The 15,967-nt window shown below is 43.7% G+C and overlaps 1 protein-coding gene across 1 annotated transcript in view; it reads right to left on the reverse strand.

Annotated features, from left to right (window-relative positions):
- Positions 1-15,967, reverse strand: part of ASPM (assembly factor for spindle microtubules) — a 222,198-nt gene that overhangs the window by 83,310 nt on the left and 122,921 nt on the right. Inside the window, exons 13-14 of the mRNA XM_033916408.1 lie at positions 10,072-10,293; positions 275-479 (exon numbers count right to left, since the gene is read on the reverse strand). Of these exons, the coding sequence (XP_033772299.1) occupies positions 275-479; positions 10,072-10,293 (427 nt within the window). The remainder of the gene's footprint in view (positions 1-274; positions 480-10,071; positions 10,294-15,967) is intronic.

The following is a 15,967-nucleotide window of genomic DNA, read 5'->3' on the forward strand; positions in this document are numbered from 1 at the left end:
AAACAAACTAACCAGGAATTGGATCAGTGTATGGTGAGGATTGTCTTGGACAGTTTAAGAGAGAGAGGTTAAGAAGGAGAGGGAAGCTGCAAAATTGCTTATTCGGGAAGTAGGTGATGACAAAAGTTGGAGAGGGAGAAGGGACACAGGTATGGGAATACAATTGGAGATTTACTATATCATTCTAAAAGTCAGGCAGAAGCTGGAGTAGGCCCAACACTTGGAAATCATTTTACTAAACTTTAGAAAGGTATATTAAAAAGCCAACACTTACAGTGGTCATATATTCCAGGTGACATAGCCAGAGAATTATCAGATTCAGATGATGAATTAAGCACAATTGTACCAGTCTGAGTGCACTCTACAGTTGATGTTGTACGTTGACATATGGAATCCAAGGGCACATAGCCTGGATGATAGTGATGAATTAGATAGCAAAGTATGCGTCCATCTGAGAAGGATACAGTAAAATTTTCTACCTGTTTTAAAAAACAAAACAAAGTTTAATGAAAATACAGCTACCTTGGATAAATAACTTCAATTACTCTGAAAAAAAATTCTTTAAAATTATATGGAAAAATTCTTTATCAAATAAAAAGAAAGCTTGGGATACTATACTGTGCGGGCAATTCTATAACAGAGTGCCTCCATTTAGGTGTCACGAGAACACACGGTAGAAGCCTATTCTGTAACAGCAACTGGGCACCCAGCTAATGTTACAGAACAGCAGCATAATCCAACAGTAGTACAGCTAATATTTATAGCAGCAATATATCTGGCATTTAAGTGTGGATGTGTAAATACAGCAGGAGAATGTGTAAATTACAGCATTCAGGAAATTGCACATGTAAGTGGCTGCCCTGCCCATGATATTACTACTACTATTTATTTAATTCGTTTTCTATCCCATTCTCCCCAATAAGCTCAGAACATAAGTATAGCTTTACTGGGTTAGACCAATGGCCACTCCAGGTCACTAGTACCTGGCCAAAACCCAAGTAGCAATATTCCACGCTTCCCCCATGTCTTTCTCAATAACATACTATGGACTTTTCCTCTAGGAAATTGTCCAAACCTTTCTTAAAACCAGCTACGCTATCCGCTCTTACCACCTCTGGCAATGCGTTCCAGAATTTAACTATTCTCCGAGTGAAAAAAAATTTCCTGCCATTGGTTTTAAAAGTATTTCCCTTCATCAAGTGTCCCCATGTCTTTGCAATTTTTGACGTAGTGAAAAATCGATCCACTTGTACCCGTTCTACTCCACTCAGGATTTTGTAGACTTCAATCATATCTCCCCTCAGCTGACTCTTTTCCAAGCTGAAGAGACCTAACCTTTTTAGTCTTTTCTCATACAGATTGCAGGTTTACTTACATAGTATATAGATAGATGTAGGCAGCACTGTATCCACTCATATGAATGCCCCCCCTTATATTTATGTGCAATGTAAATAAAGTGCCATTTTGTAACAGTGCACTTAGGTACTCTGCTAGCATTTTCACAGGTGTGTATTAAAACATATGCCAAGTGCTAATATTCTAAACATACAAGGGAAGGGGGGGGTGTAAATGTGGGTGCTTAGAGCATAGAGAATTACTCTTCATAGAATTATCTATCTGAAATACATTGAAAATGTATACTTTTTAAAAAATATATATATCCTAGAGCACACAATTGGGCAGATTTTGGTTTAAGCTTGGATTTTAGATTTATTCATTCACCTTTCTAATTCTAAACTCAAGTGAAGTTAAAATTAGGTACTATAGTTATGCCTTTGCCCAAGAGGACTAATAGTTAAGTTTTACCTTAGGCAGAAAAGAGTGAAGTGACTTGTCCAAAGCCAAAAATGCATCAATGGGAGAAGTGGAATGTGAATCCTTGGATTCCCTATGTATCATCATCTAGTAGGCTGTAAAGAATTTAATGACTGAACCAAGCCAAATTTCAGATAACATGTAAAGGCTTACTTCTTAGAAGTGAATTGTAATTAATTTTAGATATGTATTTTATTGCATTTTAGTTGCCACAAATCATTAAATAGTGATTAATAAATCAAAACAAAACTTTACAAGGTTTCTTTATTGCTTTCTTTCATAGGTAAAGCAATGTTACTTGCCTGTAGCAGATATTCTCCAAGGACAGCAGGCAAATGTTCTCACATGTGGGCAACATCATCTACAGAGCCCAGTGCAGAAACTCTGCCCAGCATACTGTCCCTTTAAGAGTTTAAGGCAGCGCTCCCATTACAAATGCAGAGGTGCCTTCCCACCCAACTTGTGAGCACTGGACTAGCAGTATACCAGTGTTACTTACCGTAACAGTTGTTATCCAGGGACAGCAGGCAGCTAGAAACATAGAAACATGACGGCAGATAAGGGCTACAGCCCATCAAGTCTGCCCACGCTATTTACCCACCCTCTTAAGTCTACTGACCCCCTAAAGTATAATTGTAATTATACTGTCACTCTACTGACCCGCTCATTCAAGTCCATACCCTAGTGACCCTATCCCTTGGCATGACCCTCGTAGGGATCCCACATAGGTATCCCATTTGTTCTTGAAGTCTGGGATGCTGTGTGCCTCGACCACCTGCACTGGAAGCTTGTTCCAATGCTCAATCACTCTCTCCGTGAAGAAGTACTTCATGGCATTTCCACGAAACTTCCCTCCCCTGAGTTTGAGCGGATGTCCTCTTGTGGTCAAGAGTCCCTTGAGAAGAAAGATATCATCTTTCACCTCGACCCGTTCTGTGATGTATTTAAATGTCTCAATCATGTCTCCCCTCTCCCTACGCTCTTCGAGAGTGTAGAGCTGCAATTTGCTCAGTCTTTCTTCGTACAGGAGACCCTTTAACCCCGAGACCATCCTGGTGGCCATCCGCTGAACCGATTCAATTCTGAGTACATCCTTACGGTAATGTGGCCTCCAGAATTGCACACAATATTCCAGATGAGGTCTCACCATGGCTCTGTACAATGGCATCATGACTTCAGGCTTCCTGTTGACAAAGCTTCTCTTGATACAACCTATCATCTGCCGTGCTTTAGATGAAGCCTTCTTCACTTGAGTGGCTGCTTTCATGTCAGCACTGATGATTACTCCTAAGTCTCATTCTGCCGTAGTCCTGGTTAAAGTTTCTCCATTCAGGGTGTAAGTTCTGCAAGGATTTCCGTTACCGAGATGCATGACCTTACATTTCTTGGCGTTGAAGCCCAGCTGCCAGATCAAGGACCAACTTTCTAAAGTATGCAGGTCTTGCTCCATAGCATCCTGTAGATTATAGCCGTTTACTATATTGCATAGTTTGGCGTCATCAGCGAATAAGGTTACCTTGCCTTGAAGCCCTTGAGTCAGATCCCCAATGAATATGTTGAAGAGGAGTGGGCCCAGGACTGAACCCTGTGGCTATTCTCACTAGTGGGTGACGTCATCCAACGGAGCCCCGATGCGGACATCTCACAAGCATACTTGCTTATAGAAACTTTTAGAAGTTTTGAGTTGCCCACACCGCGCATGCACGAGTGCCTTCCCGCCTGATGTACCGGGCGTGTCTCCTCAGTTCAGATAGCTAGCAGAGAAGCCAACCCAGGGGAGGTGGGTGGGACATGAGAATAGCTGCCTGCTGTCCCTGGATAACAACTGTTACGGTAAGTAACATTGCCTTATCCCAGGACAAGCAGGCAGGTATCTCACTAGTGGGTGACCTCCAAGCTAACCACAATGGGATGGTGGGAGAGTTGGCAACTTAGGAGAACAAATTTTGTAACACTGTTTGGCCAAACTGTCCATCCTGTCTGGAGAAGGTATACAGACAATAGTGTGAGGTGTAGGTATGAACCGAGGACCAAGTGGCAGCCTTACAAATCTCTTCAATCGGTGTCGATCTGAGGAAAGCTACAGAGGCTGCCATTGCTCTGACCTTATGGGCTGTGACTTTACTGTGAAGGGGTAATCCAGCCTGGACATAGCAGAAAGAGATACAAGTCGCCATCCAGTTGGAGATGGTGCGCTTAGAGATAGGGCATCCCAACTTGTTCGGATCGAAGGAGATGAAAAGTTGAAGAGCAGTTCTGTGAGGCTTGGTGCGTTCCAAGTAGAAAGCCAAAGCACGCTTACAGTCCAGAGTGTGAAGAGTTGATTCTCCAGGATGAGAATGCGGCTTCGGAAAAAACACAGGAAGAACAATGGATTGATTCAGATGAAATTCCGAGACCACCTTGGGGAGGAATTTGGGATGAGTGCGAAGGACCACCTTGTCATGATGAAACACTGTAAAGGACGGATCCGCAACCAATGCTTGAAGTTCACTCACTCGACGGGCAGAAGTGAGGCCAATGAGAAGCACCATTTTCCAAGTGAGAAATTTCAGAGGAGCCTTGTGAAGAGGTTCAAATGGAGGCTTCATAAGCTGAGAAAGAACAACACTGAGGTCCCAAACCACAAGAGGCAGTTTGAGGGGAGGATTGACATGGAAAAGTCCTTTCATAAATCTGGAAACCACAGGATGTGCAGAAAGAGGTTTCCTCTGAAGAGGCTGGTGGAAAGCAGCAATTGCACTAAGATGGACTCTGATCGATGTAGACTTGAGGCCAGATTGAGACAGGTGCAAAAGATAGTCCAAAACAGAGGACAAGGGGGCATGTTGAGGCTCCTTGTGCTGAGAAAAACACCAAGTAGAGAATCTAGACCATTTCTGGGAATAGCACATTCTAGTAGCAGGCTTCCTTGAAGCTTCCAAAACATCCCGCACAGCTGGTGAAAACTGAAGGGGAGTTACGCTGAGAGGAACCATGCTGTCAGGTGTAGCGACTGCAGGTTGGGATGAAGCAGAGATCCCTGATGCTGCGTAAGCAGAGATGGAAACACTGGCAGAAGGAAGGGCTCCCTGCTGCTGAGTTGCAGAAGAAGGGAGTACCAAGGTTGCCTGGGCCACCGAGGAGCAATCAGAATCATGGCGGCCCGGTCGGACTTGAGCTTGACCAGTCTTTTAAATGAGAGGAAACGGAGGAAACGCATACAGAAAGAGATTCCCCCAGTCCAGAAGAAAAGCATCTGCCTCGAGACGATGAGGAGTGTAGATCCTGGAGCAGAACTGAGGCAGTTTGAAGTTGTGGGGAGCTGCAAAGAGGTCTATCTGAGGCGTTCCCCACAGGGAGAAGATTTGATGAAGGGGCGTGGAATGGAGAGTCCATTCGTGAGGCTGGAGAAGATGACTCAAGTTGTCCGCCAAGGCATTGTCCGCCCCCTGAATGTAGACAGCTTTGAGGAAGGCGTTGTGGCGAATCGCCCAATCCCAAACTTTCAGAGCTTCCTGATAGAGGGAGGCCGATCCCGTGCCTCCCTGCTTGTTGACATAATACATGGCGACCTGATTGTCCGTACGAATGAGGACCACCATGTCGTGAAGCAGATGCTGAAAAGCAGTGAGAGCATTGAAAATCACCCTAAGTTCCAGGAGATTGATATGGCACAGACGATCCACACTCGTCTAATAGCCCTGGGTGCGGAGACCGTCCAGATGAGCCCCCCAAACATAGTTCGAGGAGTCGGTCGTGAGGACCTTCTGATGGGCAGGCATGTGAAACAGCAAACCTCTGGAAAGATTGGAAGAGAGCATTCACCAGCAAAGCGACTGCAGCAGAGCAGGAGTGACGAGTCAGAGTGACGAGTCAGAGTGTCGGAGATCTGCGACTATTGAGAAGCCAGGGTCCACTGAGGAATCCGCAGGTGAAGTCTGGCAAAAGGAGTCACGTGAACCGTAGAGGCCATGTGGCCCAGGAGCACCATCATGTGCCTCGCTGAGATGGACGGGCGAGAAGAGACCGAGTGACAAAGATGAAGAGCCGCCAGGCGCTAAGGAGGAAGGAACGCTCTGAGTTGAATAGTATACAGAACAGCTCCGATGAAGGGAAGAGTCTGTGAAGGTTGAAGATGGGATTTGGGAAAATTGATCTCGAATCCCAGACTCTGCAGAAACCAGATTGTCCTCTGAGTGGCCCGGATGGCCCCCTGAGACGTGGAATCCTTGATGAGCCAGTTGTCGAGGTAGGGAAACACCTGCAGACCATGGTTCCTGAGTGCTGCGGCCACCACAACCAGGTACTTGGTGAAGACTCTGGGAGACGAAGCTAGGCCGAAAGGAAGCACTCTGTACTGAAGATGAAGGTGTTGACGGGAGGCCGAATGGATGGGAATATGAGTGTAGGCCTCCTTGAGATCCAGGGAGCATAACCAGTCGTTCTGCTCGAGGAGGGGATAGAAAGAAGCCAGGGTCAACATGCGAAACTTCTCTCTGACCAGAAACTTGTTGAGTACCCTGAGGTCCAAAATAGGACGCAGGTCGCCCGTCTTCTTCGGAACAAGGAAGTACCAGGAGTAAAACCCCTTGTTCTGTTGGTCCACAGGGACTGGCTCGACGGCACGAAGCCGGAGCAAAGCCTGAGCTTCCTGAAGAAGAAGGGCGGTCTGGGTTAAGTTGGAAGGATACTCTCTTGGAGGATGTTCCGGAGGAACATGATGGAACTGAAGAGAGTATCCCTCTCATACGATGGAAAGGACCCAGAGGTCGGTGGTAATAGTCGTCCATCGATGGTAAAAATGATGGAGACGACCTCCAATGGGAAAAAGCGGGGAGGGCAGAACGATGGAAGTTATGCTCCCTACGAGACAGTCAAAAAGGCTGGGGAGCCTTGGGGACAGCAGAAGGTTGAGGTTTTTGTTGGGGCTTCTGCTGGTGCTGCCTCTTCACAGATGGGCGGATGGTGGGGGCCTGCTTCGGCAGGTAGCGCCTCTGATAAATCATAGGTGGGCGAGACGGACGAGAGATAGTAGGCTTGGGCTTCTGGCGGAGAATAAATTGAAAAGATTTTTCATGTTTGGACAGCTTCTCCGTCGCTGCCTCGATGGACTCGTTGAAAAGGTCCGCTCTCGCACAGGGAATGTTCGCTAGCCTGTCCTGGAGATTCGGGTCCATATCAATGGTTCGAAGTCACGCCAAGCGTCTCATGGCCACCGAACAAGCAGCAGCTCTGGCCGAGAGTTCAAAAGCGTCGTAAGACGATTGCATCATCTGCAAGCGGAGTTGGGACAACAACGTCAGTACCTCCGAGTACTCGAAGCGAGCCTGAGAGTACAGATAGGGCAAAAACTTTTGAAGAATGGAGAGAAAAAACTCAAAGTAGGTCGCAAAATGAAAGCTGTAATTCAGGACTCGAGAAGCCATCATCGAGTTCTGGTAGATGCGCCTGCCAAATCAGTCCATGGTTTTGCCCTCCCGACCAGGAGGAGTGGAGGCATAGACCTGGGAGGGATGAGACCGCTTCAGGGAGAATTCAACCAATAGGGACTGGTGAGAGAGCTGCGCCCCGTCGAAGCCCTTATGGTGCACCATGCGGTACCTAGTATCCAACTTCCCTGGGACCACAGGAATGGAGTATGGAGTCTCGAAGCATCTCATGAAAGTCTGGTCCAGAAGCTTATGTAGAGGCAGACGGAAAGACTCAGCAGGAGGTTGGGGAAGATGCATCGTCTCCAAATATTCCTTAGAAAACTTGGAACCTGAATCCAGGGTGATGGCCAGATCCACCGCCATCTGCCTCAGGAAGGACGAGAAAGACAACTGGTCCGCCAGGGCCGGGCCTTGAGACGGGCTTGAAGATGAGGCTGCCTGGTCCGCTGAGGCCGAGGACCGGCAGGGGGAGAACGAACCCCCGCAGTCCTCGAGTTCTGGCATAGGAGGAGGAGGCGAGTACTCCGGTGAAAACTCCCGAAAAGGTTGCTTACGACGAGGCGAGGCGTGCTTCGATGAATGCCTCGATCGACGACCGGAGTTGTGTCGAAAAGCAGGCCTCGAGCGTCGAGGCGAGCGAAGCCCAGGTGAGGCAGCCACCGAGTAGATGGGACTGGAGGGTGTGGATCGAAGCAGCGGAGGCTGAGATGAAGCCCCCCCGAGGCGCTCCCCAAGGCTCGAGGCTCGGCATCGAGGAGGAAGTCTCCGGTCCAGGCAAGAGAACTGCGCCATGCATCGAGGGTATCGGTTCCAAAGGTGGCATGGGCAAAGAATCTGCTCCTTGCGAGGCATGCCCCGAAGCCAGACCAGACACTTGCCGAGATTCTGCTCCCAGCAATGAGAGTTACATAAACTATGAAGGTCATGTGGCTTAGCATCCTCACCATTTGACCAATTTATACCTATTGACTTTCACATACTTTTATTACTACTGAAATGAGAGTTAAGATCTGCTATTGCATAAGAAAATGCACATGCTGGAGTCTTGTGCAGCAAGGCTCTTATGAATTGCAGTTCTTGTGACAGGCTGAACTGTGGCTTGAAGATAGTTTATGACAAACCTCACAGCCCCAGCACCCAAATAGTCATGTGCATTGATTCTTTTGCCCCTTCCTCCGTTTGTTAAAGTAGAAAAATATGTGCATCCCCAGTCTGTATAGAGATGCTGCATTGACTACATTTTTTTGAACACTCTTAGTGGGAGCCAAAAGGTAGCTCATATTACTGAAATGGTTATTTTCCTACTTTGAATCTCAGATACCTTCTGTAATTTTGATGTATATGGGTGAAAGCATTCTGTACAGATAACACAGTTAATTCTTTTTGCAGAATGGTAATAGGGGGAAGCCTGAAGTTTTGAAGCCACCTTGAACTTTTTCACATATTATCCCTGGCGGAATTCGGCATTACTGCACACTGCAGAAATTACACAGAATTGCAGTGTCGCATAGAATTCCCTTTTTCTGTGCAGAGACTCTTATCTCCTCTATGGCATCACTTGAACAGGTCACAGCACCAGCATGGCATGTCAGCAAGATTCTCCTCCACTGCTGGTTTGGTCTGAGTATTGGAGCCATGCTATTCCAGGGGAGAAAATCCTCCTTATGGAAGTTTCAATTTCTTAATAAAAATGTACTTGCACAGACCATGCATTTCCTACATTTCATCACTTAGTTACTAACTGATGGTGTTCATCGACCTTCTCCTGAAACTGTGTCGGCAAGCTACTACAGAGCGCAATGAAAGAGATAAAAGATCCAACTCATTCAGACATTACTTCATTACTATTAATACATTACTACCAGGAGAGAGAGAAAGAGAGAGATTGTTCAAGAAGTTTCAGGGGCAGGAGACAAGGACCTTTTGGTAGAGCTCAAAAGGAAACTTCACATTTTTTCCTTGTACTGAGCCTGCTATTAGGGGAAAGATACTGCTAAATATTTAGCCTGCAATGGGGAAAGATACTGCTAAATATTTAACATAGAAACATGAGGGCAGATAAAGGCCAAATGGCCCATCTATAGCATCCACTTTCACCTCTCAGAGTTCAACACAGCTAGGTGCAAGTGTGGAGAATGGCTCAGTGATTAGAGCTCCTGTCTCAGAAGCCTGAGGTTGAGGGTTTGATCCTGGACAAGTTTTAGAGTAATTTTGGATCCAGCTGTTGTAAGTCTGTTATGTGAGTGTATATTCCATGTCTAACAGCTGAGCAGGCCATACACTCACATAACAGACACACAAATCTACTACCAGCAGCTCCAGACCTCCCAGAAAAATTCCCTGGTAAGAGGTGGGCGTTCTCTTCTGTGCGTCACAAGGCGTGCTCATTTTAATACTAATGAACTCCTTGTAAAGCATTTGCATAGGGTTCTTGGTGGTACTACCATGATTGGTTAAAAGCCCCTCCCAAGGACCCTTTTGAGCATCAGAGGCAGAGTTGCTTTGCAATTCAGTCTTACTTGCACAGGAGGCTTTTGGACATCAAGGACTGAAAAGTCCAGCAGCTCAAGTTCTCTCACAAGTATGCTGGCCTAGTTCTACTTCTCTTAATTTTTAATCCTTCATTAGGTTGTATCTGACCCAAAACAGTACTTTAGTTTTGTCAAACAAATACAGACAATGTTATCTTTTTGCAATTGTTGTTTAAAACAAGATTAAGATGGCTTTTATCAGAGTAATCTAGTTTTTCTAAAAACAATATAAAAATTTCCCTCACAAAACCAACTTATTTTATTACAAAATAGTTTTCAAAATAGAGTAGGGAAAAGAAAGGGCAACTTACTTTAACACCATAGAAAACACATACAGCTTTAATCCATTCCATCAAAAGTCTCACATTTTCACTGTAATTTTCGGGTTCAAAGCTACTGTTACTTTCCCGTTTCGCTTTACTCAGAGGATTGGAACAGGAATGCAGACCAGTCACTTTTTTCTTTATATTCCATATATTTTTTAGAAAGTCAATTTCTTCTGTCAACTGTTCCACGTTAAGAGAAATATTCACCTGCATTGTAAATATAAGAAATCTTACTTTACTATGAATTCCAAATTTAACCAGTATTTCTCAAAGCCTACATGGAGCACTATCACTGTACTCACAGTTTTTTCCATGTATACAATAGGTGAACATATTGTACTGTAATTATAGCCTCCCTCTCCAAATGCTGTTTTTACCATAACATTTTACATCAATAAATAATGGCATATTGATATATATTGATAGTTATTTATTGATATATGGGTGGGAGGGATGGGTTTCTTATATAATTATTTATTTGGAATAATACAAATAAGAATGTCAAGTGATGAATTAAGGTATTTCTGAATGTTGTACACTTGTAATTTTTGAAAATGAATAAAGATTAAAAAAAATATAAATAAATAAAATAATGGCAGGTTGCAATCTTTCATGCTGTCTTTGCTGTTTTCCTTCTCCTTTTTCTCATCTACAATCCATCTCTCGTCAGCTTCCAACTCTTCCTCTCACCACCATTTTTTCTTATGCTGTCAAAGCTTGAGTTACTTTTTATTTCTACTCATTAGTCTCTGGCTATATCATTTTATCTTTATCTCCATAAAATCCTATTCCTTTATTTACAAATATTCATCATCCTTATGATGCTTCCATCCCCAAGAACTACCCTACCTCTTTCCCCCAACCCAGCATGCCTCTTTTCTTCCTTTTGGCTTTTCCAGCACACATTATCCAAGGGGGATGAGGGAGAAAACTGATAACCAGGAGCAGTAATACATTCTACTACTGCTCATCACTTTGCATCAGCTCTGCAAAAAATTGTCAAAGCTCACAAATTGACACTTTTTATTAACAAAACAGATCAGCTGGGCAGACTGACAGATTAAAACAATTGCAAAGTAAATCATAACAAGTGCAAGCTAAAAAAGCTGCATGTTCTTTTTTTAGTCAAGGTTTATTTATTGAAAATTTTCAGTCAATAAAACAAGTATGGAATAACAACAACAAATCATGTGATAGATAAACAGAGTAGCATATATGTTAAAACAGAAGCAATAGACAGAACTTGAAGTCTCAAAGACAACCAAACATGGAAAGAAACAATTCACATGAGTATAACTTTATCTGCGGCTGAAAAAGCAAAAAGGAGGGAAGAAAAGGGAAAAGAAAGAGGAAAAAGTAAGACTGAGGGAAAAGAAAAATTAAGAGTCGGAGCCCAGGAGATAAAGCTTGAGGGAGTTCCATTTATGAAGAAATTGAGGGAATCTGTCACATTTTTAGCCAAATATGCCTCATATCTGTAAGTCAGACAGATAAGATTCCACCATTGTGTTACGGACACCTTAGAAAGGTCTTTCCAGGAATTGAGAAGGAGTTTCAAGGCCAGAGAGATAAGGATATCAAAAAGAAAAGCATCGGCATGAGAGAGAGGAGAAGGAAGAGCAGAGGATTTGAGTAGTAGCATCTGATACGAGAGAGTCATTTTAATATGGAAAAGAGAGCAAATAGTTTTCCATAGGGATGACCAGAATGTTTGTATAGAGGGACAAAGGAATAATAGGTGCTTAAGGGAGCCAATATCTTTAGAACAGGTCCAGCATTCTTTAGTAAAAGTGGGGTTAATGCGGTTCGATTTAACCGGGGTCCATTGGGCTCTATTGCATAGGAAAAATAAGCTCTGGGTAAGAGAAGCTGACCTAGAGGAGTGGAAAACAGAATGCAAATAGGAGGACCAGTCACCAACAGAGATGGAGCAACCAATATCTTCCTCCCAAGATTTTTTTAACAGAAGGAAGAAGCGGGTATTGTAATTCTTTAAGAAGATTATAGAATTTGGACGCTGAATGGCCCAGAGTTCGGAATTGATTGGAGAGAATCAGTAAAGTCAAAAGATGATGATTAGCTCTCAGGTCTCGAGTAAATTTACGAAGTGCCGAACGTATTTGCAGCCATTGATAGAAATAAGAATCAGGAAGGCCAGACTTACATTGGAGCTCATGGAAAGTGAGCCAGGAGTCATCAAAGTGACATAATGCAGCAATATCCCAAATTTGATGAGTGGTCCAAGATGGCCAGAAGACCGATTTTTTTCCTATTAGCAGTTTAGGATTTCTCCACAAAGGACATAGGGCGGATTGAGACCAAGGGCAGTCCAAAACGCGGTCCAAGTCTTGGAGAATGCGAAGAGAGGTAAGAAGTAGGGGATTACGAGGCCTATTCTGGAGGTGAATTGAGCTGATAAGTCGAAGTGGAGGGATAGGGTGTAAAAGGGCTAGTTCAAGTCTGAGCCAGTTAGGAAACATAGAAGTATCAGAGGAATGCAGCCATTGGGATCCTTGTCTCAATAAAAAGGCTTTATGATAAAGAAATAGATGAGGGAAGTTGACACCTCCAGCTGATTTGGGAGATTTAAGTTTCTGTTGTGAAATTCTAAGGGGTTTATTATTCCATAGGAAATCAAAGAGAAGCTTTTCTAGTTGTTTGTAAAAGGAGTTAGGAAATAAGAGAGGAAACATAGCAAACATGTATGTAATTTTCGGTACGACCATCATCTTTAGGGTATCAAGTCTCCCCCACCAAGAAAGGTGGAGGGGGGACCAACTAGACAGAGCTGACTTCACAGAGGAGAGAGTTGGCCATAATAAGATCAGCTGTGATCTTAAGATCTTTATCAAAGGGTACACCGAAGTATTTCATCTCTGTGGAGATCCAGGTAAATGGGTAGGAGGATATAGAAAAGGGCGAGCAAGCGTCATTAAGGGGCATGAGTTCGGTTTTGTCCCAATTGACCTTGTATCCTGACATAGAGGAAAATTGAGAAATAAGATCAATGAGAGAATGCAGGGACTGTTCAGGATCAAAAAGGTAGAGAAGAATATCATCAGCATAAACAGACAATTTAAATTCCAAGTCAGCAATGGAGATTCCCTTAATAGAGGTGGACAGTCTAATATGAGCCAAAAGGGGTTCAAGGGATAAATTAAACAATAAGGGGGATAGGGGACAACCCTGACGAGTGCCTCGTTGGAGAGTAAAAGATTCTGAAAAAGCATCATTAACTATAATCTTAGCAGTGGGTGCATTGTACAGTAAGGAAACCATATGAGTAAATTCAACAGGAAATCCAAACTGGCGAAGAACACAAAACAGGTATTTTCATTCCACCCTGTCGAAGGCTTTCTCCGCATCAAGAGAAGCCACTAAAAAAAGGCTGGTCCTTCGACAGGGTGGAATGAAGAATGTGACATAATAATCTAGTGTTGTCTGCACCATAATGACCCTTCAGAAAACCAACTTGATCTCTATGTACAAGAGAAGGCATGACAAGTTCTATTCGGTGAACTAAAATTTTTTCAAATATTTTATAATCCCGGTTCAATAGGGAAATAGGCCTGTAGTTTTTAACTAGTTGAGCGTCTCTGTTAGGCTTTGGTAAAACAATGATATTGGCTTCATGAAAGTGGGATAAACAATTAGGAGAAGCAATGATAGTCTAATAATAAGACAAGAGGTGTGGAGTCAGGAAGGCTGAGAAAGTCTTGAAAAATTCTGAAGGAAGGCCGTCCGGTCCAGGTGCTTTTGAAGAAGCCATAGAAGAAATAGCTCGTTGCACTTCATCAGAAGAGATAGGATCCCCTAAAGATTGATGTTGAGACGAGGAGATGGATGGTAGTTGTGCAGATTGGAGGAAGTCAGAGATAACATTTTCTGGGCAGGTGGATTCAGAAGTGTAGAGTGAGGCGTAAAAAGAGTGAAATTCCTTAAGTATGTCAGTAGTGGTAGTGTGAATCAGACCAGAAGATGTTCTGATGTGAGATATCCGGTGTTTAGATCTCTTTCCTTTAAGATATGAGGCAAGGAGATGGCCCGCCGTATTGGAAGCAGCATAGTACGTGGCTGATTGGCGAAACAAGGAAATGGAGGCAGAGGAACTGAAGATATCATTATACAGAAATTTAAGTTGTTGCAAAAAAAAAAAAAAAAGCTGCATGTTCTAAGCCCAGATGTTGCTCTAACAGAATCAATCCTAGGACGAGATCAGTCCTGGTTATTTTTTTATGTTGACAAACAGGAAATTCTTCCAGTATATTTCTAAAAAAAATATGAATTATTTTGGGACATAATTTAACAGGACATTATTGTATTAGTCAGCAGCTTTAAGAAAGCATCTATAAAGGCCCATATGTCAATTCTGTAGCATTTGGTGATGATATGAACAGAGCTCAAGGTGATCTATTCCAGGGACAGAAGGCAGATATTCTCACATATGGGTAACGTCATCCACGGAGCCTGGTGTGGACAGCCTGACAAGAAATCTTGCTTGAAGAAACTTTAAGAAAGTTCGCGACTGCCACACCGTGCATGCGCAAGTGCCTTCCTGCCCAATGTAGGGCACGTATCTCCTCAGTTCAGATAGCTAGCTAAGAAGCCAACCAGGGGAGGTGGGTGAGTTGTGAGACTATCTGCCTGCTGTCCCTGGATAACACATGTTACAGTAAGTAACTGTGCTTTATCTCAGGACAAGCAGGCAACATATTCTCACATATGGGTGACCTCCAAGCTAACCAGAATGGGATGGTAGGAGTGTTGGCGTTTAGGAGAATAAATTTTGTAATACTGTTTGGCCAAACCAGCCATCCCATCTGGAGAAGGAATCCAGACAATAATGAGATGTGAATGTATGAACCGAGGACCAAGTGGCAGCGTTACAGATTTCCTCAATAGGTGTAGATCTAAGGAAAGCTACTGAAGCTGCCATTGCTCTAATTTTGTGGGCTGTAACTCGACCCTCTAAATGCAGACCAGTCTGAGCATAGCAAAAGGAAATGCAAGCAGCCAACCAATTGTATATTGTTCTCTTGGAAAACTGGATGTCCCAACTTGTTTGGATCAAAGGAGACAAAAAGTTGAGGAGAAGATCTATGTGATTTAGTCCTTTGTAAATAGAAAGCCAAAGCATGCTTACAGTCCAGAGTGTGAAGGGCTGATTCTCCAGAATGAGATTGAGGTTTAGGGAAAATCACTGGAAGAACAATCGATTGATTGAGATGAAATTCTGTAACAACTTCGGATTAGTAGAGTACCACTTGTCGTGATGAAAAACTGTGAAAGGTGGATCCGCTACTAAAGCTTGGAGCTCGCTAACTCTGTGAGCAGAAGTGAGAGCAATAAGAAAGACCACTTTCCAAGTGAGATACTTGAGATGAGCCGTAGATATTGGTGCAAATGGAAACTTCATCAATTGAGTAAGAACCTCATAGAGGTCCCAAAGTAATGGAAGTGGTTTCAGAGGTGGTTTGTTATTGAAAAGTCCTTTCATAAATCTGAAACCACAGGAGGTTTCCCCTCTAGTGGCTGATGAAAAGCAGCAATTGCGCTGAGATGGACCCTAATAGAGATTGATTTGAGGCCAGATTGAGATACATGAAGTAGGTAATCCAGAACTGAAGACAAGGAGGTAGACTGAGGCTTGTGATGAGGCTCCTTGAGTGCACCATGTAGAAAACCTAGTCCACTTCTGATTGTAACATTGCCTGGCGGCAGGTTTTCTGGAAGCCTCTAAGTTGTCTCTGACAGATTGAAAACACTGTAGATTTGAAGTTATGTCGAGAGATACCAAGCTGTTAGATGCAGGGACTGTAGATTGGGATGAAGAAGAGAACCGTGACTCTATATAAGCAGAGATGGAAAAATTGGTAGGAGT

This window comes from Geotrypetes seraphini, chromosome 12 (genome assembly GCF_902459505.1).
Source record: "Geotrypetes seraphini chromosome 12, aGeoSer1.1, whole genome shotgun sequence".
NCBI classification, from domain to species: Eukaryota; Metazoa; Chordata; class Amphibia; order Gymnophiona; family Dermophiidae; genus Geotrypetes; species Geotrypetes seraphini.